This window comes from Schistocerca americana, chromosome 3 (genome assembly GCF_021461395.2).
Source record: "Schistocerca americana isolate TAMUIC-IGC-003095 chromosome 3, iqSchAmer2.1, whole genome shotgun sequence".
Classification (NCBI taxonomy): Eukaryota; Metazoa; Arthropoda; class Insecta; order Orthoptera; family Acrididae; genus Schistocerca; species Schistocerca americana.
The window spans coordinates 751,259,348-751,286,627 of NC_060121.1; the positions used below are offsets into that span (position 1 = coordinate 751,259,348).

The 27,280-nt window shown below is 39.2% G+C and overlaps 1 protein-coding gene across 1 annotated transcript in view; it reads right to left on the minus strand.

Moving 5' to 3' along the window:
- Positions 1–27,280, minus strand: part of LOC124606721 (drebrin-like protein) — a 205,742-nt gene that overhangs the window by 31,132 nt on the left and 147,330 nt on the right. The window contains exons 8-9 of the mRNA XM_047138751.1: positions 25,364–25,419; positions 21,041–21,134 (exon numbers count right to left, since the gene is read on the minus strand). Of these exons, the coding sequence (XP_046994707.1) occupies positions 21,041–21,134; positions 25,364–25,419 (150 nt within the window). The remainder of the gene's footprint in view (positions 1–21,040; positions 21,135–25,363; positions 25,420–27,280) is intronic.

The window sequence follows — 27,280 nt, forward strand, 5'->3', positions numbered from 1 at the left end:
CTACTTGGGGCGGACACAAAGAAGGTAGATGTCCAGCTGAATGACACAATGAGGATTATATCAGGCACCATCCAGTCTACTACTCAGAAGTGGCTACCGGTACTTTCTAACATTCCACCTCCTCATCTCCGAAGAGCATTAGCACTGAAGAAAGAATGGCATTAGTGCTGTGACAACCCTCTCCTACCAATACATGGAGACTGTCTACTTGAGGATCTCAGGCTGAAATCTCAGAACCCTTCTTGGATTCTAGGAAAGAAGCTGGCCCACGATCAGTTTACAGTAAGTGAAGCTTGGGGCAGCGACTGGCTGTCTTCAAACCCAGTCAAATCTGGAATGATCTCGGACCCAACCAAGCAACCCCCTGGTTTCAACCAACCCAGGAAAATCTAGACATCACTTAACCGGATAAGAGCCCAACATGGCAGATGTCAGTTTTGGAAGCACAAGTGGAAGAGTGCTGATAGTCCTTTCTGTCCAGACGTGCCTCAGACCATCAGCCACATCGTTATGGACTGCCCACTTCGAAGGTTCAGGGGTTCAATGGAGGAGATCCATTAGCCCAGTGAGGAAGCTGTGGAGTGGTTAAGGACACTGGACATCCATCTGTAATAATACTGATGTTACTCATAGATTGAGGTCTAAACCTGTATATGTTTGCAAATATGAAAATAATTGTACATTGTATTTTGTATCAACATACTGTATCTTCAAATCATACAATACACACACACACACACACACACACACACACACACTCTTCTTGGTTTCCTACATCTATTGTTATCTGGATTGGATGGAGAGTTGCTTAATCTAAAAAACCCTTGTGTGCACCCCACACACAGTCAGCTACTTGAGTAGCAGCCTCTGATGTGTAATGCACATCTGACCTATTCAGGGAGACCCTACAGTTCTCAATCATATGGCGCAAGTCCAGGAAGTTGCAGCCTAGTTTGCCATAAAACTTTTGAAGGGTCACGATCAGTTCTGGGGACAATGCTGCAAATTGTAAGCTTCATTGAAACTCCACATGCAAGGCTGGTCTTCTCGACCTTCTCTGCCAGTGGCTGGAATGACCCAAGAATGACCTCGGAGCCCATACAACGGGCATCATTTGTTCCAATGTGTGCCACAATCTGCAGCTGGTTGCACCCTGTTCCCTCACTGGCTGCCAGAATAGTCTCTTCAACATGCCAAATGAGGCCACCAGGCATACACATTGAGTGCACCTGATGTCCATTCCTGTCCTTTGCTGCCATTTCCCAAAGGGGTACCATCATTTGCCATATGTTTGAACTACCGGCAATTTCAAGACTCCTACCCTTTTGTGTTTGCCTCCTGCTGAACCAGACAACAGCTTTTCCCAAAAGAGGCGAAGTGAGTCCCATTAGCTCAGTTTCATTGAAAGATAGTACCTCAAATTTGTTGGTTATGGGGATCAGTACAACACCCTGAGTCGTCCTTGGTCCCCGCCCACCCTGTACACGAAACCTAGATCTACCACTGACATGCCATGCACAGTCAGGTGGACAGGTAATGACAGATCCTGTACTTTCAGCACAAGAGGCAGGATCCACAGGAGAGGATAGCACCTGAGGTACCACTGGTATAGGTATCACAGGTGCATGACTCAGGAGCTCTTCCAACACATTGATTCACAGCACCTGCCAATCGTTTGACAGTAGTCAGGGCAATTTCCGGCTGCTTACGAATGTGAACAGCATTCACAGAGGAGCTGCATTTTGGCTGGTGCAATGTGTTACAAGGCAGTGAACAAATAACTTTAGATTAAGTCTGCTGGTTGTCTTTTAATCTGCTGAGCTAAACATTTGTTAATTCCCTATAATAACTGAAGCAGTTACCAAAACAAGATTTCTATTAAGGTAACACAAAAAACCATGGTAAGAATTACTAATTTTCTAAAATGTTTTGATGTTAATTATAGTTGTTAGTGAACTCGAAAACAGAGTTACTTTACGATAAATGGGATAATATGAAGAGCTACTCCTCTTTAAAGGAAGACTAGATTAACACTATATGTTAGTTAGAAAATCTGCATCAGTAACTAAATCACAAACACCAATTTGCCAAATTGCTTGTAGATTATACAAAAGGCAATGAAAGCTTATGAAAATACTCAAAAATGAACTTTTATTTGCACTGATATACAATGAGATTCATTTGGCTGAAATGTAAACCAAAAATGCTGATTTGCTATGAAATAAATTATCTATCTAAAGCACTCGTACCAGTAACTTGTGAACATATAGTTTTGTAAGCATCTGAAAATTCCCAAACTAAGCTATTTCTCATGTAATTGTACAATAAAATATGAGAACAACTTTTTTGAATGAAGATAGGTGTACTGTTCTGAAAAACATTTTAAAGAGAACAGTTTAGTTTAAACCTACAATTGATGACAACAGCACTAGTTTATTGTGGAACTCACAAATGTTCGAAATTTCACTCTATATCGCAATGCAAATGTGTATTGATACAATCAATGAAAGATTATGCAGAAGTGATGCGAGCAAAAACATATGCGTACCTATAACTTTAAATCGGCACACTATCTTGTACTTGCTATCTCACACAAGGAAAAGTTCCTTAGTTGGCTGCTACAAATAAACAAACATGCTTATTACACAGATTTTTCACTTAGCTGATTCTATGCACACTTCTACAGTGGAGTGTTGAAGAAGAATGCTACAGCGTAAGTTTATCTCTATCAAAATTACTAAATTGTGCAGCACCAAAAAAGCACATCATCTGCCTGTAGCAGCTAACAATGGTGATATGTTAGACTTATCATTGGTGTAGTACCTCTAGATGTGCAGAACAGAATACATTGGGTATTTTTAAAATTGGAGGTGAGGCCATTCACAGAAAACCAGTCAATGATACTTTTAAGAAATTTGGTTTCCATTTCTTCTGTTTCTGTACATATACTTGGATTGATTACAATACTAGTGTCATCTGCAAAAAGAACTAATTTGGTTTTTGTGTACTAGACAGAAGATCATTTATTATGCACTACTGGCCATTAAAATTACTACACCACGAAGATGACGTGCTACAGACGTGAAATTTAACCGACAGGAAGAAGATGCTGTGATATGCAAATGATTAGCTTTTCAGAGCATTCACACAAGGTTGGCGCCGGCGGCGACACCTACAACGTGCTGACGTGAGGAAAGTTTCCAACCGATTTCTCATACACAAACAGCATTTGACCAGCGTTGCCTTGTGAAACTTGTTGTGATGCCTCGTGTAAGGAGGAGAAATGTGTACCACCACATGCCCGACTTTTATCAAAGTCGAATTGTAGCCTATCGCGATTGCAGTTTATCGTATCGCGACATTACTGCACACGTTGGTCGAGATCCAATGACTGTTAGCAGAATATGGAATTGGTGGGTTCAGGAGGGTAATACGGAACGCCGTGCTGGATCCCAACAGCCTCGTATCACTAGCAGTCGAGATGACAGGCACCTTATCCGCATGGCTGTAACGGATCGTGCAGCCGCGTCTCGATCCCTGAGTCGACAGATGGGAACGTTTGCAAGACAACAACCATCTGCACGAACAGTTCGACGACATTTGCAGCAGCATGGACTATCAGCTCGGAGACCATGGCTGCGGTTACCCTTGACGCTGCATCACAGACAGGAGCGTCTGCGATGGTGTACTCAACGACAAACACAGGTGCACAAATGGCAAAACGTCATTTTTTCAGATGAATCCAGGTTCTGTTTACATCATCATGATGGTCTCATCCGTGTTTGGCGACATCGCGGTGAACGCACATTGGAAGCGTGTATTCGTCATCGCCATACTGGCGTACCACCCGGCATGATGGTATGGGGTGCCAGTGGTTACACGTCTCGGTCACCTCTTGTTCGCATTGATGGCACTTTGAACAGTGGACATTACATTTCAGATGTGTTATGACCGGTGGCTCTACTCTTCATTCGATCCCTGAGAAACACTACATTTCAGCAGGATAATGCACGACCGCATGTTGCAGGTCCTGTACGGGACTTTCTGGAAAAAGAAAATGTTTGACTGCTGCCCTGGCCAGCACATTCTCCAGATCTCTCACCAACTGAAAACGTTTGGTCAATGGTGGCCGAGCAACTGGCCCGTCACAATACACCAGTTACTACACTTGATGAACTGTGGTATCGTGTTGAAGCTGCATGGGCAGCTGTACCTGTACACGCCATCCGAGCTGTGTTTGACTTAATGCCCAGGCATATCAAGGCCATTATTACGGCCACAGGTGGTTGTTCTGGGTACTGATTTCTCAGGATCTATGCGCCCAAATTGCATGAAAATGTAATCACATGTCAGTTCTAGTATAATATATTTGTCCAATGAATACCCGTTTATCATCTGCATTTCTTCTTAGTGTAGCAATTTTAATGGCCAGTAGTATATGACGAACAATAGTGGACCTAAGATTGAACCTTGGAGAACCCCATATGTGATTTCTCCCCAGTCATAACTGTGTCCCTGGACTATATTGCTTGAATTACTAAGTACAACTTTCTGTATTCTTTTGGGTAATTGCGACATTATTCATTGGTTGGCTATACCATCAATTCCGTAAAATATATTTAGGAGAACTCCGTGATTCACAAAGTCAAATGCCTTAGAGAGGTCGCAGAAAAATACAAACTGGTGTTATTTTATTATTTAATGATTTTAATATCTAGTTAGTGAGCATGTAAATGGATTCTCAGTAGAGCAACCCTTCTAAAATCTAAACTGTAATTTGCTAAAGACACTACTGTTGCTAAGTTCAGCTACTACTAAGTATTCTAGAATACATCACCTTCTCAAAAATTTTGGGGAATGATGTCACCAGTGAAACAGGTTGATAATTATTGACATCTCCCTTATCACCTTTCTTAAAGAGGGGTTTAACAATGGCATATTTCAGTCTCTCCTGAAAAATGCCTCGAGTCAGTGATGCACTACATGTTTCATATAAGACTGGACCTATTACATGGAAACAAATTTTTTGTACTGTATTGAAAACACCATCAAAACAAGATGAGCTTTTAGTTTTGAAAGAATGTATAATTTTCTTAATTGCAGAGGAGAAGTAGGTGATACATTCATACGATTCTATTTCATGAAAGTTACATTTTCAACATATTGCAGTGATTTTGCTCTTGATCTGTTTATCCCTGTGCTGTCTACTATATTCAAGAAATGATTATTAAACACATTTGCTACCTGTGGCTTATTTATAGCATTTCCATTCAGTGGTTGGTTGTTCTGTGTCGCACTTCACTTCACTTCACCATCACATCTAGAAATGGCAGTTTATTGTCCTTTTCTACTTCCATGGTAAATTTTATGTTGGCATGGAGGCTGTTCAAGTGTCTTAGGAAGTCGCCGAGCTGTTCTTCACCATGGCTCCTCACAACGAAAGTATCATCGACGTACCTGTAACACACCTTAGGTTTCCAAGTCGCCAAGTCCATTGCCTATGCTTCGAATTGCTCCATGAAGAAGTTGGCCACCACTGGACTAAGAGGAAGAGCATCACAATTTCGTGAACCATACTGAAATGAATAATTCGCCTTAAAGTGCACATTCGTATATCCAGATTCCCAAGGACGTAGGCCTTGTCCTGATATTAAGCTTTTCAGTGTAGTTTTCGTGATGTAAATTTTCTTGGAGTACCATGTAAGAGTACTGTATTATCTCATGTTTGGTATTTTATTATGGCAAAATGCCGCACATGCTAGAAGATGAAAACGTGCACCTGAAATGCAGCGAACAGTTGAAACTAGCCAATAGTGTGGAATTAAACACTTTGTTTCAAATAAATTGGCTGCCTCAGCGGAAAAGATAAATAAAAGTCGAATTTCTTTAGCAAAGCGACAAAAATAACTTCATTGTTCTGCAAGGTGATTAATGCTTGACTGTCAGAAAGGTGGAAATAAAATGAAATCTGAAACTAATAACATATTTTAGCACTCTGTAATTATGTGAATGTATGTGTATTCACTTGATAGCTCCCAGGTTGATGTGAGAGCAGTAAACGAAGAGGAAAAAGCAGTATCACTAAATGTAAACACGGATCACGTGGAGACTATCCCCCCCCCCCCCCCCCTTCCAATTATAACTCAGACTGCTTTGTGCAACAGGCCCGGATCTACGATATTTTGAACCGGGGCAATACTAGATGGTGGTGTCCCCCCCTCCGCCTGCCTTGCTAAAGCGTTTTAGATAGGACGTTTTCTTTAAAAAAAAAAAAACTTTTGAAAAGTATGTTCATTTTGTAGCACACATCTTTCTGAAGAGTCTGATGCATAAAACATATAACTTCAAGGAAATGTAAGAAGTTTTATTTGGTCTTAAGTGTGCCAATGTGCAGTGCCACGCCTCTTCACACAGCATTCTTCTACCGTGCGTCACTGTAACCCCCTCACCATTAATACTGGATGGGATTATTTGTAATCAGAACAAGAACTCTTCAGAAAATCTGGACTCTTTATTGCGTATTAGCTAATAACTTGCTGATCTGTGTGATATAAAATTAAATATAGGATACATAAAAACAGTATAGACAAGAGAAAAGCATTCAGTCCTTAGCTCCTAGAATTTTTTCTGTCTAATCTTGCTACAGCTTTACATGGTGTGCTTTCCTTTCTGCGACAGAATCTATTACACCATCAAAATTCGTCAAACGTTTTGCTACATGAAAAATCGAAATATCGTTGTCTAATACTGAAAAAGCTGTTAATACAAATAGTACCCAAGACTGGTGTTGTTTCTCGATCTGATTACGTCTATTTTGTCAGTGTCTAATACATAAAAGAAAATAGGCCTTTCTAATATTGCAGCAATTGTAACACACACCAAATAAGTGAGACTGTTTTGGTAACAATTGTCATTTTTATAATACAACAGAATATAATTCATGAAGTACCAATATGAAATGCCTATTTAGCCTACTACAAACAAAAAGGTTTATGTTAGGAAATAGTTTCAAGTTTCATTCATATGCTCCAGTTTCTCAAGCACGAGATCGAAAGGCAGTAGTACGAAATTTTTGTATAAATTTGGAATAGTCATACTCTTCCATAATTTGTGTGATGTCCCCGTTTCTTCTCCTTCTTCGTTCTAACAAATAATCTTCTCATCACTAATTCTGTAACTATTCCTACCACTGACAAAACTCATTCTCTGGTTAACTCTACTAACCCTGACAGAATCACCGATTTAGTTATCCAGCGATTATTCTCCGGTTGGGCATTATCATGTATTCATACAATGCGTTTTCCACACTACTCCCAGAATAGAACTTAAGTGGCTGCTAGCCAGGGACTGTACAACTTGTCCTTTCTAGGTAGTTATCTGGCCAAAAATTTTCTGCCAAAATTTCAGTTTCTTGCATACACCGAGAAGATAATATGTAATATTTCTTACCTGTTATTCCTGTTAGTCATTTATTTCCACTCTGGTAGTCTGAATCTATAGAATTCACTAGTAATTATAACAATGCTGATCATTTGCATACCCAATCAATCACATAAACAAACAGCAGTTGGCATTCTCCTGTTCGGGCTTTATTCCGCTCAGCTCATATAGCCCGTCCCCTTTTGTCTGCAGGAAAGTTTATTTTTAGATGGATTCCCCTGGCAGGGACATCACGTACACTATGCACCTGTAATGTCCCCACAGAAAATACCCTCTACCACGGACCAATTAATCATTTTCAATCAAACCATCCACATTCATTCACTTTGGAAAATTTATCTGATCTGATTTTCTCATAATATATGTGGCAACAGCTCGACGACGCCTAAGTATTTTCTAGTGCTTTTATTCTTTGAAATAACAGAGATGCATATATGCATTCTTCATGGTTGTTAGAGTGGTAACTAGGACAGCTTCTGGAGTATCTGTTGAGGGATTGACGTGTTTCTCAGAGATACATATTCTGCTTTTCTTCTCGCTAAAGCGAGCCAATTAACATTTGTGCCGCTAGCGGTTTCTTTGAAGAGAAAGAGACTGTAAAATGAAAATAATTAAGGCGTGGAATCACCGGAGATCTGGACATGTAATGGAGATGGATTTAATGCACGATTTCCTCCATAAATAAGGTTTGTGACCTTTTTGTTCTGGAGTGAATGAACGAATGAGTTTTTTCTGAATCATTTGATGATCACGTTGGCCCTGTAATTAGTGGGGAAGTTTCAGCTGTGTCGAAGAGAGCCTGCAATCACTGAGTCTGTGTTAAATCGTCCAAAAACGCTTCATACACATCTGGAATTCGCAATCTTTCGTAAAAGGAACAAATTGTCCACACGATTGATTCTCCCAACTGACTGCAGTGTTTAACAGTAATAATAAATTTAAAAGATCTCTTACAGCAAGCCAGCCGCTGATTACCAAGAAGAAGGACTCCACCAAAGATTCTATTTGGCTGATTTCACGTAATGAAAAATTATATTAAAAACTGTACATAGATAAAGGAGAGAAAGAGAGAGAGCGAATGAAAATAGAGATAATACTAATAATCCTCCATTAGTCTAACTTTTCACCTGTCTTATCACGGATCAGCCAAGAAATGGGAGGCCTTTACTTTACTGTATAGATTTATGTGTGAAGGTGAAGGGATCTTAAAGGCAACAGATACACGACTATACAGACAAGACATTACACAGAGTTAGCGGCTAGCTGCATTCATCATCTATTCTTAGATGAAGAGACGGCAACTTATTATCCGAACATTAAAATGTTAAACACCTATTCAAATATCAACTTCTAATTCATTCAGATATCAACTTGGGATGTGTTCAAAAACCAATAGAGATTTGTTTCGAAATCATCTAAATAATCGATAAACCAATGTGCAATAGATGCTAGGTGTTTTGTGAAACAAGGGTTTCTTCCCCTCGAGGATATAAATTTGCCCCCACCCCTCCCAGAAATTGCTGACCGGTTCAGATACCCCGGTTTGCTGCTTACACAGCCAACAGCAACATTTCTGAAGCCAGAAGTGGGAGAAGGTACTACTCATACGCGACTCAACTGTGCATGCGCATGAGGCCGCTTGTAACTGCTTAAATGAATCTAATGCAAACAGTTGTGATGTCACGCTCAGTGGAGGTAATTTGTTGCTAATGAGCACTGCATAGTGTTCCTAAAGCCTTTCACACACCCTGCTGTTGGCAGATGCTTGTATCAGCTCAGTGTGTATTTATGTGGCACACTTCCTTTGCAATTTAAGTTTTATTCTCTTGTTTATGTTTTGTTGCTGCAGTATTGTTCTGCAGTAGTGGGATACAGAAATAGACATTGTTAGAGTATTGGTTCTTACCAGTCAAAATTACAAAAAATTAACTGAAAACTAAGACAATGAAAAATTCCCGGAATTCCAAAAAATTCCCGGGTTTTTCCCCGGTTTTCTCCTGGATGAAAAAATTCCCGGGTCTTTCCCAGATCTCCCGGGTCATATACACCCTGATCACAGAGGGTGGGGTTATTGGTAGTTCAAATGTTAGATGCATTACGGGGCCCGTTAGGGACATGGCTGCCAAGGAGGGGACGAAAGCCAGTGCGCACTCCATGAGCATACCAGGTGGAGTCGTTCCAGACATGAAAAGGTTCCTTCCAGATGCCATGAGGATCACAGGGTACAGCCAACTGTAGGTAGTAGCTCACAACGATACCAATGATGTGTGTCGCTTTGGATTGGAAGAGATTGTCTCTGGTTTTGAGCGACTAACAGAAGTCGTAAAGGCTGCTGGTCTTGCTTGCGAGAAAGCAGAGCGCACCATTTGCAGCACGGTCAACAGGACCATTTGCGGACCTTTGGTACAAAGCTGAGTGGAAGATCTGAATCAGAGGCTCAGACAGTTCTGCGACAGTATAGGCTGCAGATTCCTCGACTTGTGCGAATGGTTGCTGGATTTTGCATTCTGCTGAATAGGTCAGGGGTCCAGTACATGCAGGAGGTAGCTACACAGGTAGCAGGGGCTGTGTGGCTTGGACTGAGTGGATTTTTACATTAGACGGGCTCGGGGTTTTATAAAAAGGGCTTCAGTCTCAAAGGGTGGAGGTCAAACAAAGGATGAACATAGATACAGGAACCATTGGTATAACAGTTGTAAATGGTTGTAGCTGTGTTGGGAAAGTATCTGAGCTCCAAGAGCTAATAGAAAGCACTGATGCTCAAATCGCTATAGGCACTGAAAGCTGGCTAAAGCTGATGATATGTTCAGCTGACATTTTTGCAAAGAACTTAATGCTGTTCCGAAAGGATAGGCTGAACACAGTTGGTGGTGGCATGTTTTTCTCTATTAGAAGTAATTTATCTTGTAGCGAAATTGAAACAGGCAGTTCCTGTGAGCTAGTATGGGCAGAGGTCATTCTTGGCAACTAGAATAAAATAATAATTAGAGCCTTTCACCGACCTCTCAACTCAGATGATACAATTGCTGAAAGGTCCAGAGAAAACTTGAGCTTAATTTGAAATACATACCTGACTCATCCAATTATAGGTGGTGGTGACTTTAATTTACCCTCGATATGTTGGTGAAAATACGTATTTCAACCCAGAAGTACACATAAAAAATCATCTGAAACTGTGCTAAATGCATTCTCTGAAAATTATTTTGAGAAGTTAGTTCATGAGCCTTCTTGAATAGTAAACAGTTGTAAAACACACTTGACCTCATAGCACCAAATAATTCTGAGATAATAACAAACAATCAAAACAGATACAGGGATTAGTGAACACAGGGTGGTTGTGGCGAGATTGAATAGAGTAACCCAAAATCCTCCAAAAATAAACAAAAAAATATACCTATTAAAAAAAAAGCAGATAAAAATTCACTTGACACCTTGCTGAGAGACAATCTCCACTCGTTCAAAATTAACAATGTAGGAGTAGACCAAATGTGGACTGAATTCAAAGAAATAGTATCAACAGCAATTGAGAGATTTATACCAGAACACAAAATCTCCAAGATTGGCAATCTTTTACAGAAGCTTGAAATTTAGCACAGACATCAATGTGAGATGCTTATAATACTTTCCACACTGAAACTTTGCCCCAAAACCTGGCAGAAAATACAAAGAGATTATGGTTGTATGTAAAGTATGCTAGTGGCAAGACATAGTCAATTCCTTCTCTGCATGGTAGAAATGAAAATACTATCAATGACAGTGCAGCAAAAGCACAGTTACTAAACACAACCTTTCGAAATTCCATCACCAAAGAAAACAAAGTAAACATTCCACAATTCGAATCAAGAACAACTGCCAACATGAGTAACTTAGAAGTAGATGTCCTCAGAGTAGTGAAGCAACTTAAATCACTTATTAAAAGCAAGTCTTCTGGTCCAGACTGTATACTAATTAGGTTCGTTTCAGAGTATGCCGCCACATTAGCTCCATACTTAACAATCACATACAACTGTTCGCTTGATGAAAGATCCATATCCAAAGACTGGAAAGTTGCACAGTTCACATCAATATTCAAGAAAGGTAGTAGGAGTAATCCACTAAATTACAGGCCCACATCATTAACATGGATATGCAGCAGGATTTTTGAACATACACTGTGTTCAAACATGACGAATTATCTCCAAGAGAATGGATTACTGACACGGAGTCAACATGGACATAGAAAACATCATTCTTGTGAAACATAACTAGTTCTTTACACACACGAAGTGTTGAGTGCTGCTGACAAGGGACTTTAAATTGATTCCATATTTCTAGATTTCCAAAAGGCTTCTGACACTGTACCACACAAGTGGTCTATCGTGAAACTGCATGCTTGTGGAATCTCATCTCAGTTATGTACTGGATTCGTAATTTCCTGCCATAGGGGTCACAGTTCGTAGTAACTGATGGAAAGTCATTGAATAAAACAGAAGTGATTTCTGGCTTTCCCCAAGGTAGTGTTATAGGCTCTCTGCTGTTCCTTACCTATATAAATGATTTAAGAGACAATCTGAACAGCCATCTTAGGTCCTTTGCAGACGACGCTGTTGTTCATCATCTAGTAAACTCGTCAGAAGATAAAAACAAATTGCAAAAGATTTAGATAAGATATCTGAATGATGCTACAATTGGCAATTGGTCCAAAATAATGAAAAATGTGAGGCAATCTACATGAGTGCTAAAAGGAATCCATTAAACTTATAAATCAGGCAAATCTAAAGGCCGTAAAGTCAAATAAATACCTATGAATTACAATTACAAACAATTTAAATGACAAAATATTTTACTTACTTCGTGTATATTCAACAACGAAGAAATCCCTAGCTTTTACTCCCATATATTCCTTCTTTAACTTAAGAACAGAACAGAGCAGAGCTGGTTCCAGGGACTTTGCCACTCTGTGTAGCAGACGTTGTAATTCATGCAGGCTGTCTTATTTTCACATATCACACTTACTCATCTGCCACACTACACTTCTTTGTCCTCTTTTGGAGTACTGCTGTGTGGTCTGGGATCCTTACCAGATACAATTAATGGAGTAAATCGAGAAAGTCCAAAGAAGAGCAGTACATTTTGTATTACTGCGAAATAGGGGAGAGAGTGTCACTGACATGACACAGGATTTGGGATGGACATCATTAAAACAAAGGCTTTTTCTTTGTGGCAGAATCTTCTCACGAAATTTCCATCACCAACTTTCTCCTACAAATGCGAAAATATTTTGTTGATGACGACCTACCTAGGGAGAAATGATCATCAGAGCTCACACGGAAAGATGTAGGTATTTGTTTTTCCCATGCCCTGTTCGAGATTGAAATAATAAAGAATTATTGTGAAGGTGGTTTGATGAACCCTCTGCCAGGCACTTAAGTGTGATTTCAGAGTATCCATGTAGATGTAGATGTACATTCCATGTCAACAAGTGTAAACTATTCTTAAAAACATTTGTCCTAGAGTCATTAATTATTCTAACTGATTTCCAGTGAGGAGTATCAATACTGTAAGGCACTATGCTATTTATCCTAACTAACTGTGCATCATAATCAGAGATACTATTTGTTACTAGGTAAACAGTTATTTACCTATGTTGAACTTCATAAAATAAAACATTATGAATTAGGATCCTACCGTATTTATTACTGAGACCAAATTGTAGGATCCAAATTAGGTTTCCATGTCATTTTTCCTATCAGAATCTACACTGAAGTCACCATAGACTATTAACTGTTTGTTGCTGCCTCATAGATAGCACAGTAAGGAATCCAGATTCCTCATAAATAGCTCAAAATTTCCCAGTAGGGATCTCTATAGAGTTACAATTAAAAGCAAACTATTTTTCAGGATTAATTCACAAGCACACACTTCTATGTGCTGATCACTACAAAATCTACTTGTCTCAATGTTTTTGAACTTTCCTCAGTCTTAATGTATGTAACAACTCCTCCTTTCCCTACGTTATTTCTCCATGAGTAAGCTACAATAGTGTTATCTTTCACATGTAACTTTTCTAAACCTGTGGTTATGAAGTGTTCAGACAGGGAGAATGTCTATCTTTTCACAGCTCTCTAAATTTTCCAAACCAACAAGGAGCTCTTCTACCTTACTACTCAGTCCTCTAATACTTTGATGAAATATGCTAACCTTACTTTTCAGTGCATTATTAAGCATTTTGTGGAGCTCTTCTGTTATTTTCAATTCTTCCAAAACAGGGTGCCTGAATCACGATTCTAATTTAAAAAAGGTGCCCTCTGACAACAGCAACCACAGAGGTCTTGCTATGTGTGATGGTGACCCCTGTATATTATCTTCAAGAAGCTCAGCCACAAACTATAATAAACTGATACTCATTGCCAAAATCTTTGCACAAATTACCCATGTCCTCTGTCATGTGGCTACCAGCACTTGGCTTCATCATACTTGTGACTTGGTACCCTATCCCTGATTTGTCCTGTACCGTCCGGCCTACATCCCTCCCATGACTACTACCTAGCAGCGAGACTCTTTTTTTCCCAATTCTCTTTCGGTACTGACCTACATTGAATTTCTTTGCTAGAAGTCTATTGCACCCTACTGTGAACTAGTTGGAAGAGGCTCTTGCTCCCCTACTTCAGGTAACAAGTCAAATTTGTTGGATACTGTTATCTCAAATGTAGATTAAGTTGAAGAGCTGTTCCCCTTTCGCCCATTGATTGTTACCTTTACCCTGTTCCCAAGATCTTTTCCTCTACCTCAACCACTGTAGTTCAAATTTCACATGATTTAATTCAATCTGAAGGGCACAAATCTTTGCCTCCTGCTCAGCGATTCTCTTGTCTCTTTTGCAGAGACTACAGTGCCACGGGAGAGCCTCATTGAGTTCCCCATTCAGTTCCCCACTACAGTCACCCTATCACACATCGAAACACAGACTGCACACTTAAAAATAGAAATAAATCACTTAATACACTTTACATCATACGAATTTTCGTTACTTAGGAGCAGCAAAAATTAGGCCTACAGGTTTTGCTTCCATTGTATGATATAACATAAAAAGTTATTTATTTTCACTTACAACAAGAACTTGGCACTCACTCAAATGCAGTATCCGTTGAATTATCTTAATAACAACAGAATATAATTCTGTTGTATGTAAACAATCGACAAGTGTGAAAGATTCTAAATCAAACAAATTGAGATTTTTAACGTAATTGGATAGATAGAAAATTTACTCACCAAGCAGCGGCAGAACACACACATAAAAGAAGGTTGTAATTAGGAAAGATTACCAGTAAGTCTCCCCTGATCCGTGGTTCTGGGTGACTTTTCTGAAATCTAACCACCTTCCTAGAACGCTCCAGTCCTTTTCCTTTACCCCTCTTCCTTCCCCTTCAACCCTTCTTCCTGAAGAAGGAGCAACTGGTTAATTGTAACCTCCTTTTAAGTGTGTGTTCTGCCATCACTTGGTGAGTAGATTTTTTTTATCCATACAATTACATCATATTGTCAAAAACAGAGTTTGTTTTCCTTGTTAAATTAAGATTTATGCTACTTTCTGGAAATATGAACTTTACAATGAATGGACACATTCAAATTAAATTGTTTGAGAGAAACACAGAACAGTTAAGTGGAATTCTGTAACACAATTGTACCTAAACAACACAATCTCATGATATTTTCACATCTTCCGGGCTAATATGTGCAGCAAAGTGATACCTTTAATAGCAAGCTTAAAAGAAAGCACTTATACATATATTTAAAGCGTAAACTTACTAAATTAACTGTGACTTATCTCTATGAGAGTGCAAAAACTCAGACGTCTCGCCTGGTGCAGGGCTGCCAACATTTCAAATAGTATAGCTGATGGTAAATGACTGTTAAGTAGAGTGGAATATCGTGCTTGTAAATTTATGCAAAGGACGTTAGAAATTCCTAGCAATTACACTCAGTTAATCATTCTTGAATATGATTTCAGAGTTTTACTGACAAAATATTTTACTTACTTCGTGTATATTCAACAACGAAGAAATCCCTAGCTTTTACTCCCATATATTCCTTCTTTAACTTAAGAACAGAACAGAGCAGAGCTGGTTCCAGGGACTTTGCCACTCTGTGTAGCAGACGTTGTAATTCATGCAGGCTGTCTTATTTTCACATATCACACTTACTCATCTCTTTTTGACGTGAATACGTCTTTAAGACCAGAACAAGGACGGGGTGCCAATAAGTGAAACCAAAGTGAAATGTTTCCAGTGTAATACATTTTGAGTTATGATGTCAAAATTAATTATGCCATCAAAAATTATGTCACTCGCATAATATTCAACTAAAATCTGATCATCAGATGTTTTCCAACACTAACTTTCTTTCAGTCACTGAGCAGAGTGGAATGTACACAGGGCCAATAACTTTCTTTTGTTCCCTGAATAGAGCCGTATGTAAACAGCGAGACCTAAAGCAACCAGCACAGCTCGGTACCACATTATCGGTGGTATTGTCATCCCTTCTGCTGTACAATGTGAAAGGTCACAAGGCAGTGAGTTACTTACATATAAAGCCTTCATTTGTTGAAAAAAAAATGTAGAAATTGCCAGGCTTATTTAGTGTGACCGTTATACATAAATGGAAAAATGGAAAGGATCAAATATCAAGAAAGCATGCTTTCCAATACAATTTACAGCTCCAAACAACTAGCTTTGAAAGAAAAGGTAACTACAGAAAACTTAGAGGAGTGTGGCATGAAGAAGAACAATGTAAATGATATTTATGTCACATCCACAGAAGAGGGACTATTGGGGGAAGAGTGCCATACATCTTACCATGACTACTAAATGACCCAGTCACAATGTCTGTGGTTCAAAAGACTATGGCGTGCAATGGGCAGTGCATATTTTACTTATTCATTGTTTATTACATACTGTATTTCTCAACAATACTGCTATTGATATATAACGAACTGTTAGGCCATAATAAGCTGACATTTATCTTTACTTGTTTACTAGTGAACCTGGCAATGCTTCACAATTGCTAAATACGTGTGGGAATTGGATATAAGTCCTAATCTTCTCCCCCCCCCCCCCCCTCCCTCTTTGTTCATGCACTCCTCCCCATCCCTCTTTCTCTGTCCCTCTCTTCTTTTCCACCCTCTCTCTCTCTCTCTCTCTCCACCTCCTCCTCCCCTGTTTCTCTGTCCATCCCCTTCTTCCACACCTCTGTGGCCATTTGTCCCCCCCCCCCCTCCCTCCCCCCAACCATGAACCTTTTTCACTGTTATCACCATCGTAGCCCTGATTGGAGATTAAAGTCACTTAAAATTGATGATTAATCGGTTGGGATAGTTGGTATATAGGGTATGAGATTCCACTCTGTATGAGGACTGCAACTTCAATGACTGTATTTCGCACAGTTTTAATCTGAGAATGAGTAGGATTACAAAACTTCGAATGATTCAGATTTTGTAGTAGTATTCTAATCATAAATTGACAAGCCATACACATAATATTCATGTTTTCTTTTAAAAATGACTACAAGGAAGAAAACAAAGGAGCACATAGTTGTGTATACAATTTTTGTTTAAAATTATTTACACGAAAAAGAATATACACGGGAGAAACAATTTGTGTAATGGTTTAAGTAGCCTGATATTGTAGTTAAAACTGACTGTGATAAAGATAATGAAAATGCACATTTTCAAAGCACAGCATTTTTTTCCCACTCACAGTCAGTTGTAACACAGAACCAGTACCTTGTAATTGAAAAAATGCAGGGTGATCATTTTCACTGAAGACACTGAAATATCTCAAAAACTAAACATCAGATCAGAAAAAGTTAAAATTCCAATTTGTTTGTCTCAGAGGGGGGACATTCAATGATACCACACTTAAACCCCTACCTCACCCTGTGCGTAGGTGGCAGGGGAGGTGAGGGTGGGGACTGTGAAATCTTTAATGGGAACCCCCATTTTACATTGCAGATTATGATTCTATGATAAAATGTACTAATGTTTTGTCCGAAGCATTTTCTTCATTTTGCCACAGATGGTGCTGTAATTGGAGAAATAGAAATAAGTACACAATCATAATTTACAACATGCTGCTCAATGGCCCTTGAATACCCAATGGCACATCAGACCCCACCTCCATGCTGTGAGGGTAGGACAGACCAGCATTTCATAACTTCTAATTGGAAACCACATTTGTAATGCTGTATTCCTGTGACATATCAAACAGGAGATTACTTGATGCGCCACTGTGACTGTGGCTTGAGGCAAATGCTACCCTACTTTTCCAATTAGAGTAAATGTTCAAATGTAGCACCACCAACTTCACTACATTTAGCGATCCGCTTTTCACATGACCGTACATAGGATCGAAACTTATCTGCGGGAATGTCAGCAGAGGTGTTTCTGATGCAGTCAACCATGTCTTCACGGCCTTTAGGCACTTGCTGGTACATGTGTTAAACATCCAAAGGTGACAAAGGGGGCCAATTAATAGGGGCACCTTTGACAGTCCATCGACATGTCTAATAGTTCCCATGCTTCAATTACGAAATGTGCAGGGCAACCATCATGCTGAAACCACATACACTGTCGAACAGACAAGGCGATGTCCTGCAGTAGCAACAGCACTTCCTGTTCCAAAAACATTCATTATTTGCATCCAGTCAGCGTGCCATCAATAAAGTATGGACCAATGAGTTTGTTGCCCATGCTGTCACACCATACATTAACTGACCAAGGACGTTGATGGTCAACTTGCTGTAACCAATGAGGATTGGCTACACTCTAGTAATGCATGTTGTGCTGGTTTGTGAATGTAGACTCATTAGAAAATAGTACCTTGGCAAGGAGCATGGGGATTGTCTGGTTATGTTGATGTGCCCATTCACAAAATACTACCCAGTTATGGAAATCAGTGCCATGAAGTTCTTGATGCAGTGACATGTAGTATGGATGGTACTTATAAGGATGCAGTATTGTGAAAATAATACCTACAGACATCAGAATTGCAGTGTAATTGCCAGGTACTTATCTGTGGGTTGTAGTGCATGATGCTAGTGCAGCTATTTCATTAGCTTCTTCTGTAAGATTTTGCTTCATTTCCTTTTGCTAGTCTATATGCTACCATCAGACATAGAGGCATTCACAACCTTGTAAAAGAACAAACGAGAGTGAGTTTTCTCTGGAAAATGCTTGGCATACAAGGGAACAGCAGCCTCAACATTTCTCCTACATTCTCTGTTCTAACAATCATCATCCACTTGCACGTCTATTCCCCAAACGATAGGTCAAATACAAACTGTGCAAGTATTGTAATGTTTAGAGCTGCTATCTGTTCTATGTCTGCATGATATGAGAGCTCCAGTCACAGTGTACTGCCTGTTTTGAAATGTCGCAGTTCACTACGTCGCTGCGGTGATGCATTGAGTAGTCCCCTGTTAGACATGTAGGAGAAATACAATGTTGCAAATGGGGTTCCTAATTAGATGTTATGAATTACTGGTCTGTCCTACCCTCGCAGCATGGAGGTGGGGTCCCACAAACCACTGGATACTCAAGGGCCATTGAGTAGCATGTTGTAAATAATGATTGTGTACCCACTTCTATTCTTCCGATTACAGCACCATCTGTCGCGAAATGAAGAAAACGCTTCAGACAAAATGTTTGTAGATTTGCTGTAGAACCATAATCTGCAATAAAAAATGGCAGTTCCCACTGAAGATTTCAAAGTTTTCCCCACTACCCATGCACAGCGTGGGGTTAGGGGTTGGGTGTGGTACCATTGGATGTCCCCTCCAAGACAAACAAATTGGAACTGCAAATTTTTTTGATCCGATGTGTAGTTTTCGAGATATTTCAGTGTCTTCAGTTGAAATGAAAACCCTGCATATTGCCTACATTCATCTGAATGTTTATTAAAGGATTGTGTAAAAATTTAAAGAAGTGGGTCAAGAAAATTTAGAGATTTTTGGTAAAAACACTGAAAAACTTGTATTTACATAATATAGAGTATAGATTTTAAAGTGTTTTGCTCCTGTAGGTGTTTTCAAGCTCATGTAGGTTCATTTCGAGTGATGTGTATGTGCATGTGCATGGCAGAAACTGAGTTGGCAACATTGCCACTAGACACCTATGCTATTTTCAAAGATACAACCAAGGTGACCAACTCCAGCACTTCCTATGTCATCTGTTTCACAATGCCGTAGACAGTTTCCAGTAACATGCTAGATTTTACTGAGTGTCACTGATATGTATTTCCAGCTTATTTTCATACTTCTTCATTTGCGCAAACCTTTTAAGTCTTGTTTAATTCATCCTTTTGGACCCATATTAAAATTTAAGATTTGCTTCCCCTAAAAACCTGGTGCCCTGGGCAGTGGTACACCCCCCTCCATCCCTCTTAGAGCCAGATCTGGAAAAGAGGAAGTGGTTAGAGGGAGATAGCAAGTGGAGCAGGAAAGCCACTCAAGATGGACTCTGGAAGGAGGGAGACAATAACCATAAAGACATTACTCCCTTAATTGTCATCTTACTGCCTCTGAAAGTCACATGAACCCTGTTTAATCTTGGTTTTGATAGACCATTTCCATCCTGTCCCATTCACTTTTTACTGCCTTTTCCTCAGCTTTTGCTTGGTATGAAATCTGTTGTCATGAAAACTAGGCCTGCTATGAGTGTATCACTTATGTATAATTAATGCCTGAAATGGAAACTTCATAGCCAAAAGCCAGTACTCGTCAGCTATTATTCTCTATATGAGTTAAACAATTCTATATTTACATTTAAAGAGACTGCAACAAACCTGTGCTAAGACTACAACTCTAATTGATCTTCGTGCTTCTTACTAACAGCCACCTTAACCACCAGGCTAAAATGGTGACTGAGGACTGTAGTCTTTTCAGCCCACTGGTATTATTGTTATTATTATTATTATTATTATTTAAGAATTGTAACCATATTTCATTAAGTATCTTCTGCTAAACGCAAAGCAATATTCAGAAAATTGTGCAGGCATGACAGCACTTACACATCCACATTTAGAGTACCCTTTGTGTGCCTGAGTGATTTCTAGGCATAATTTGTTATAGCATCAAATCTTGTCTGATGTGTTTCATGCTATGTAAAGTCTCATGCATGTATCCAAACACAGTGAGTAAATAGATAAAATAAGATTACCCATCATGGCCATTTCAAAGCATGTGGCTGTGTGTTAATTGAATATAAACACAGATAACTTTGACCAGTCAATTTTGAAGTATTTGTTGATCTCTATAAACTAGATTCCAACCTTTTCTGACTCACCTTCAGATGCAGTATGCAGAAGTTACATATTTAAAAGTGACTAGTTGGATTTAACTGAGTTGATATTCAAAAACAGAAAATTTTATTTACACTTGATACACAGAGTCATAAATACACAATAAATTTAAATGAAATGATAATGTAATGGCATATTAATGAGGAGTGAGTTTGTAATGAGAGGTATTTTTATTACTCATATGCATATTCACTTCTATGTAGGGCTTTTACGTTGTTTAGCAGAAAAATTCCATGCTTAAAAACAAAAATGTGTAATTTAGCTACCTTGCCAGTTGTCTAAGTTGGGGCTTGTGCCTGCCTCCTGAGGAAGAAGTTCTGTAGGAGACTCTTGCTCGAACTGCCTTGGTGGAGCTAGAACCTGCACAAAAATACACATCAATACAGGCAGAACATAAACAAACAAACAAACAAATAATGATGTATGAGCTATATATAGTGAGTGATCACTGACATGGGAATGATCTACAAAATCTGTATGGACCACCTTTTAAGTTATTACAAAATCAATGAAAGAAAAACATTTTTTTGGTACATATCATTCGTCATTTTTCAAAACGTTAATCTTTAAAATTTACATTCTTTTGTATGTCTTTCAATCAATTCCAGAAGTTGTTTTTCAACAGAGTACATTGTTACAATGAAGACTAATTCAATGTCTAGAGCTGTATTTCCTAATTTCACTAATGACTTGACCAAAAAACTATTGAATACTGTTCAGCATTAACTGTTGTGTAAACTTTTAAAGAGGCAGCCATAAAATGACCAGTAAAACCAAAGAAACAAGCAGCCATTTTTTAAATGTGTTTCATGAACAAATTACCTTTGCTGATTTCAGTTGATCTTAGAGTACCTGAGCAACTAACTGCTGCTTAGTTTCCAGCTCATACAAATAAGTCCTAGTTTTATCTTCTGTTCAGTTTTTAATTTTATGTCAATTCACACAAGTCCGTACTTGAAATTTGATCAAACTGTGTGCACTCCACCAGGGACAGATCTTTTGACAGCTAAATACTCATGAAAAGTGAAACGTGGTGCAGTCTTGGATACAATATCTCTCTCACAGTAAATCACACGTCAGGCCTCTTCACTCAAGTTGTGCAAAGCATCAATGCTTTTGGAACGGCAACCAATTCTGGTCAACAATGTTGATATTCGTAGCTGATGCAATGATGAGGTGATGAAATTCTGCAGACTAACTGTAAACAATCTTTTCTGTAGTGATCGATTACTCCTTGATTGTCACTTACCTTTGTTGTAATGGGATACTTAGTCAATCACATTTTGATTTCAAATGGGCTGCTCTACTGAGGAAGCTGTTTATGCATTCACTGTGTGAGCAATAAAATTTTTATGTAGTAAAATATCACCAATTGTGATCTTTTGTGAGTTATTAAAGGAATCTGATTGTGTCGGTCATAATATTCCATTGGAAAAATTCAGTCTTTATCGGATACTTGTTAGCGTGTGCCTGGTTTAGTTACTATTTTAGAAACAGAATGCAAGAAGTTACCCTAGGCCTTTGATTAACACAAGTCGAGGCTCCATTTCCTTTACAGGTAGAAACAGCAATTGCTATTATGCAGGGTTCTATCATGGGCCCATTATTGTTCTTGCTCTATGTTAATATTCTACCATTTTATTTGAAAGTGAGGTGATTTTTGTGTCTTGATGACACACAGAGCTATCATTATGGGAGCTATGCACCTGGTAGGGTCACCCGTGCCAGACTGATCAGCAGGTGAAAGACCAGACAATGAGTAGTACTCCTAGCGGGCACCTGCCTTGAGAGTATGAGAGTGACAACCACATGGCCCCTTACCTAAGTTTGACATTGCTTCCAATTACTTGTGTCAAATTTCTTTTGTTTTCTTTCATATTTGCCAATTCTTGTTTTTTTCAACCCCAATGCTATTAGCTTATGAGGCCTGAGGGCATCTTTCATGTTCATTCTCTAATCCTATCTTGAGGGTGTAAGGGGATTATCCCAATAGTGGAGAGAGCATAGGAGCCTAGGGGACTAAACTCAAATGAAGTTCTTGTAAGCTCAGAAGCGCTAAGGTGGCAGGCCCTCCACCAGGCATCATAACACAGCCAGTGGAAAAGTACATTACTGGCAGAAACTAGAATAGCATCGGGGCTTGGAATGTTAGATCAGTAACTAATAAAAAAAAAATTAATTAGTAAGACTGTTGAAAATTTTGGGTGTGGACCTGCCTTTATCTGTGAAAGCTTCAGGGTAGCAAATATTTGGAGGATTAAACATGCATCAAAAAAAGTTTTGCATCACATCAGTTCTGAGAGTTCCGGAACCTGTACAGAAAATTGGAATAGAGATCAACATAAACATTATTTCCGTTCTTTTCAATGCTCATGAAGATCACACATTGCATGTTGTACCAACATACAGTGAGACCTTCAGAGGTGGTGGTCCAGATTGCTATACACTCTGATACCTCTAATACCCAGTAGCATGTCCTGTTGCACTGATGCATGCCTGTATTCGTCGTTGCATACTATCCACAAGTTCATCAAGGCACTGTAGGTCCAGATTGTCCCACTCTTCAACGGCGATTCGGCGTAGAGGCCTCAGAGTGGTCGGTGGGTCATGTCATCCATAAACAGCCCTTTTCGATCTATCCCGGGCATGTTTGATAGGGTTCATGTCTGGAGAACATGCTGGCCACTCTAGTCGAGCGATGTCATTATCCTGAAGGAAGTCATTCACAAGATGTGTACGATGGGGGTGTGAATTGTCGTCTATGAAAATGAATGCCTCGCCAACATGCTGCCGATATGGTTGCACTAACGGTAAAAGGATGGCATTCAGGTATTGTACAGCCATTATGGTGCCTTCCATGACCACCGGCGGCATACATCGGCCCCTCATGATGACACCACAAAACATGAGGGGACCTCCACCTTGCTGCACTCGCTGGAGAGAGTACCTAAGGCGTTCAGCCTGACCAGGTTGCCTCCAAACATGTCTCTAATGACTGTCTGGTTGAAGGCATATGCGACACTCATTGGTGAAGAGAACAAGATGCCAATCCTGAGCGATCCATTCGGCATCTGCAGTAGTAACCCTTGGGCAGCCTGAGCGAGGCATGTAATTGACAGTTCCACGTCTGAACAACATCACTTTGGTTCACACCGAGATGCATGGACACTTCCCTTGTTGAGAGCCCTTCCTGACACAAAGTAACAATGCGTATGCGATCGAACCATGGTACTGACCATCTAGGCATGGGTGAACTACGCACAACACAAGCTGTGTACATCCTTCCTGGTGGAATGACTGGAACTGATCGCCTGTAGGACCCTCTCCGTCTAATAGGCGCTGCTCATGCATGGTTGTTTACGTCTTTGGGTGGGTTTAGTGATATCTCTGAACAGTCAAAGGGACTGTGTCTGTGATAAAATATCCATAGTCAACATCTATCTTCAGGAGTTCTGGGAACAGGTGTGATGCAAAACTTATTCTAATGTGTATGTAATATTTTACAGTGGGGTGGCCCAGCAGCAGACAGACAGCAATTGGCGCTTTGCTATATAAATAACCACTCTTGCACTATTACTCATTCACTGAGACATCGTGTGTTCCTCTGGCACCCTACTATTTACAAGACTATTTTATATGTTGAGATTACCTTTAATATGAATGTTGCTACTATTATAAACATCGGCCATCACCATTTTGTGGTGGCTGGATTGATTTTGCATTGACTGATGTTGAAGTTCAAGCTGGTCAAGCTCAGCTTACTGTTGCTATTGCTTGTCTTGATTCTGCATTACGTTCATTGACTATGAGATTGGAAAATTTCCCTCCATCTGATTTAATTACACATCGAACATTTATAGTAAAGCAAGATGAATTTTCTACAAGGACTGATATTATAATAAAAAGATGTTAGAAAGAATTATGCTGGTATGTCTAAAACATCTAAGAGGAATGCTTACCCTAACCTGTGTCTATGCCCCAGAGGAGGGCAATGCAGAAGAATTGGAACAATTTCATAAAAAGTTACAAAAGTTGTTAACATATTTGCAAATACTTGTTCGACTGTCATAATTGGAGATTAATTCAAGAATAGGCAACAGATGTGTTTCTAATTCCTTAGGTTCTTTTGGAGAAAGCATAATTAACAATAATGGACAGATGCTAAGGGATTTTGTAAGTTCTAGCGAACTTAAGGCACAGACATCTTTTTTAAGAAAAGGGATATACACAAACAATAGTTTTAAACTTTTAAAACCACAGCCCACCCAGTTTTATTCCGTGAAAAATACCCCACCTATAATGAGTGTACTTTATCAACAAAAAAAATTAAAAAGCAGGGATGAAAGTGCCAAGTTCTTCAGAGTGCATATTCCGGAAACATTAAACTGGGAAAACCATATAGCAGATCTGCTAAAACATTTAGGTTCAGTTACTTTTGTCATAAAAATAATTGTCAACTTTGGTTCATCCACCGATATTTATGCAAATAAATCTACAACCAAACTCAAATATGGGAATATGGTACACAATATTATAATGATAACATGACTGTAGAAAATGTACACACTGCATGTTGGCAGTAAACGTACCTCTTCTTGCACAGCCTCAGATTTAAACATTTCTGGAACTTTCACAGGACTCTGCTCTGAAAAAAGGAAACAGAAGGTTTTCTGAAAATATATGCAATGAAACTATGCTGTCTTTAGTGTCTACACAGAAAAATAGCAAACAAAATTTGAAGCTGAGATAAAATATACAAAATTATCTTTTTTAAATGGTGGTACACACACACACACACACACACACACACACACACACACACACACACACACACACCTAGCAGCTCTTGGTGGTGATGAATTGTTATGTTCTTCAAATAAGATTGGTTGTGAAAACATTCCTATTCAATAACATAACATGTAACATTTGGATTGGTACAAAATTGTACTATTTCACGGCATACAAAGTTCCCCCCCCCCCCCCCCCCCCCACCGAAATATTTATTGTAATCACCTAAACAGGTAATTCTATTAAAGTGAGAAAACAATTGAAAGCCCTGTGTGTTGAAGATGACTACGTAGATTTTTACGATCTGTACTAATAGTAAATCCGTAAAACTGTCATGTTTGTCTGTCTGAAGACACTTCTAGAAAACTACTAGATGAATTTTCATGGGGTTTTTGCACGTAACTTGAGCATAGCCTGGGGCAATGTTCAGGCTTTAGTTTGTCAAAATCAGATCATGGAGCAAAGATATTGCAATTTAAAGTTTCACTAAATTTGTATTGTCTGTCTGAACATGCTAACCTTCAAAATTACTAGGTGAATTTTCATGGTGTTTTTGCATGTAACTTGAGCATAGCTTGCAGCACAGGATTGGCTTTGTTTCATCAAAATCTGATCACAGATTTAAAGTTTTCTTTAACACCACCATCTCTATCTGTTTCTCCATTTGAACATGCTAATCTCTTTCTTGGTGCTTTCAGAGGAAATCTGAGCATAGCTCGGGACACCATATGGTTTTGTTTAACCTAAATCTGATCACAGAGAAAAAAAAGATGTCCTAACTGAAAGTTTTATGCATTTTAATTTTATAAATGCGAAAGTAACTCTGTCTGCTGAACTGATTTTGAAGAAATATGGTATGGAGATAGTTTGAAGCCTGAAGAACAACATAAGCTACTTCTAAAACAGCTTGTTACTGTTTGACTTTCAATTTTTATCATATTTGTGAAAATGCTTTTACTAGCCGATTTGTGCTGTGCGACGAGATTCAAAGTAATGAATACAATGCTTATACAATCTTCACTATATTTAATCCATATGCCTACAATATTTTCTGCATAATGTACACATTGTATACTGTATACTCACTTCAGTAGCAAGGTGCATAGGTACGCGCTCCTTCCCATGCCCCCCTGTATGCACTGCATGTTGATGCATTGTGCATTCAGACAGCAGGGGTGGGGGAGAGAGGGGCGCACATCATGAGCTATGCATACCCAAACAGGTAGACACATGCAGGCAGCTGATGTTATTGCATGTACAGTAGCTTGCTTACTTACCATCACTCGCCACAACAAAGCTACTGATATGTGCAGTTGAACATAACAGTAAGTCACCTGTAGTCAGTGGGGTAACATGTTACGAGAAGAGAACTCTAGTTATGAGTGAATGTTATGATGGATTGTGCAGAAAGTGACACTGCTTCTTTCGCAATGCTGGTCACAGGTTATGCTCCAAAAATGAACAGTAATACTGTGCACTGATGGTCCGCCTTGGAGGAAGATATTGCGTTAGGATAACACCATCATAGTCATACATGAGAATCACTATAGCTTTAGACTGCTCCATTCACACTATCGACTCTGCTAACGGTATACTATGCCTTCCACATCAGTGGCAACGGGTTCTACACAACACTGGTGACTACATTGAAGGACAATGGGTTCTACACAATGCTGGTGACTACATTGACAGTAACAGGTGAAAACATGTAACTCTTT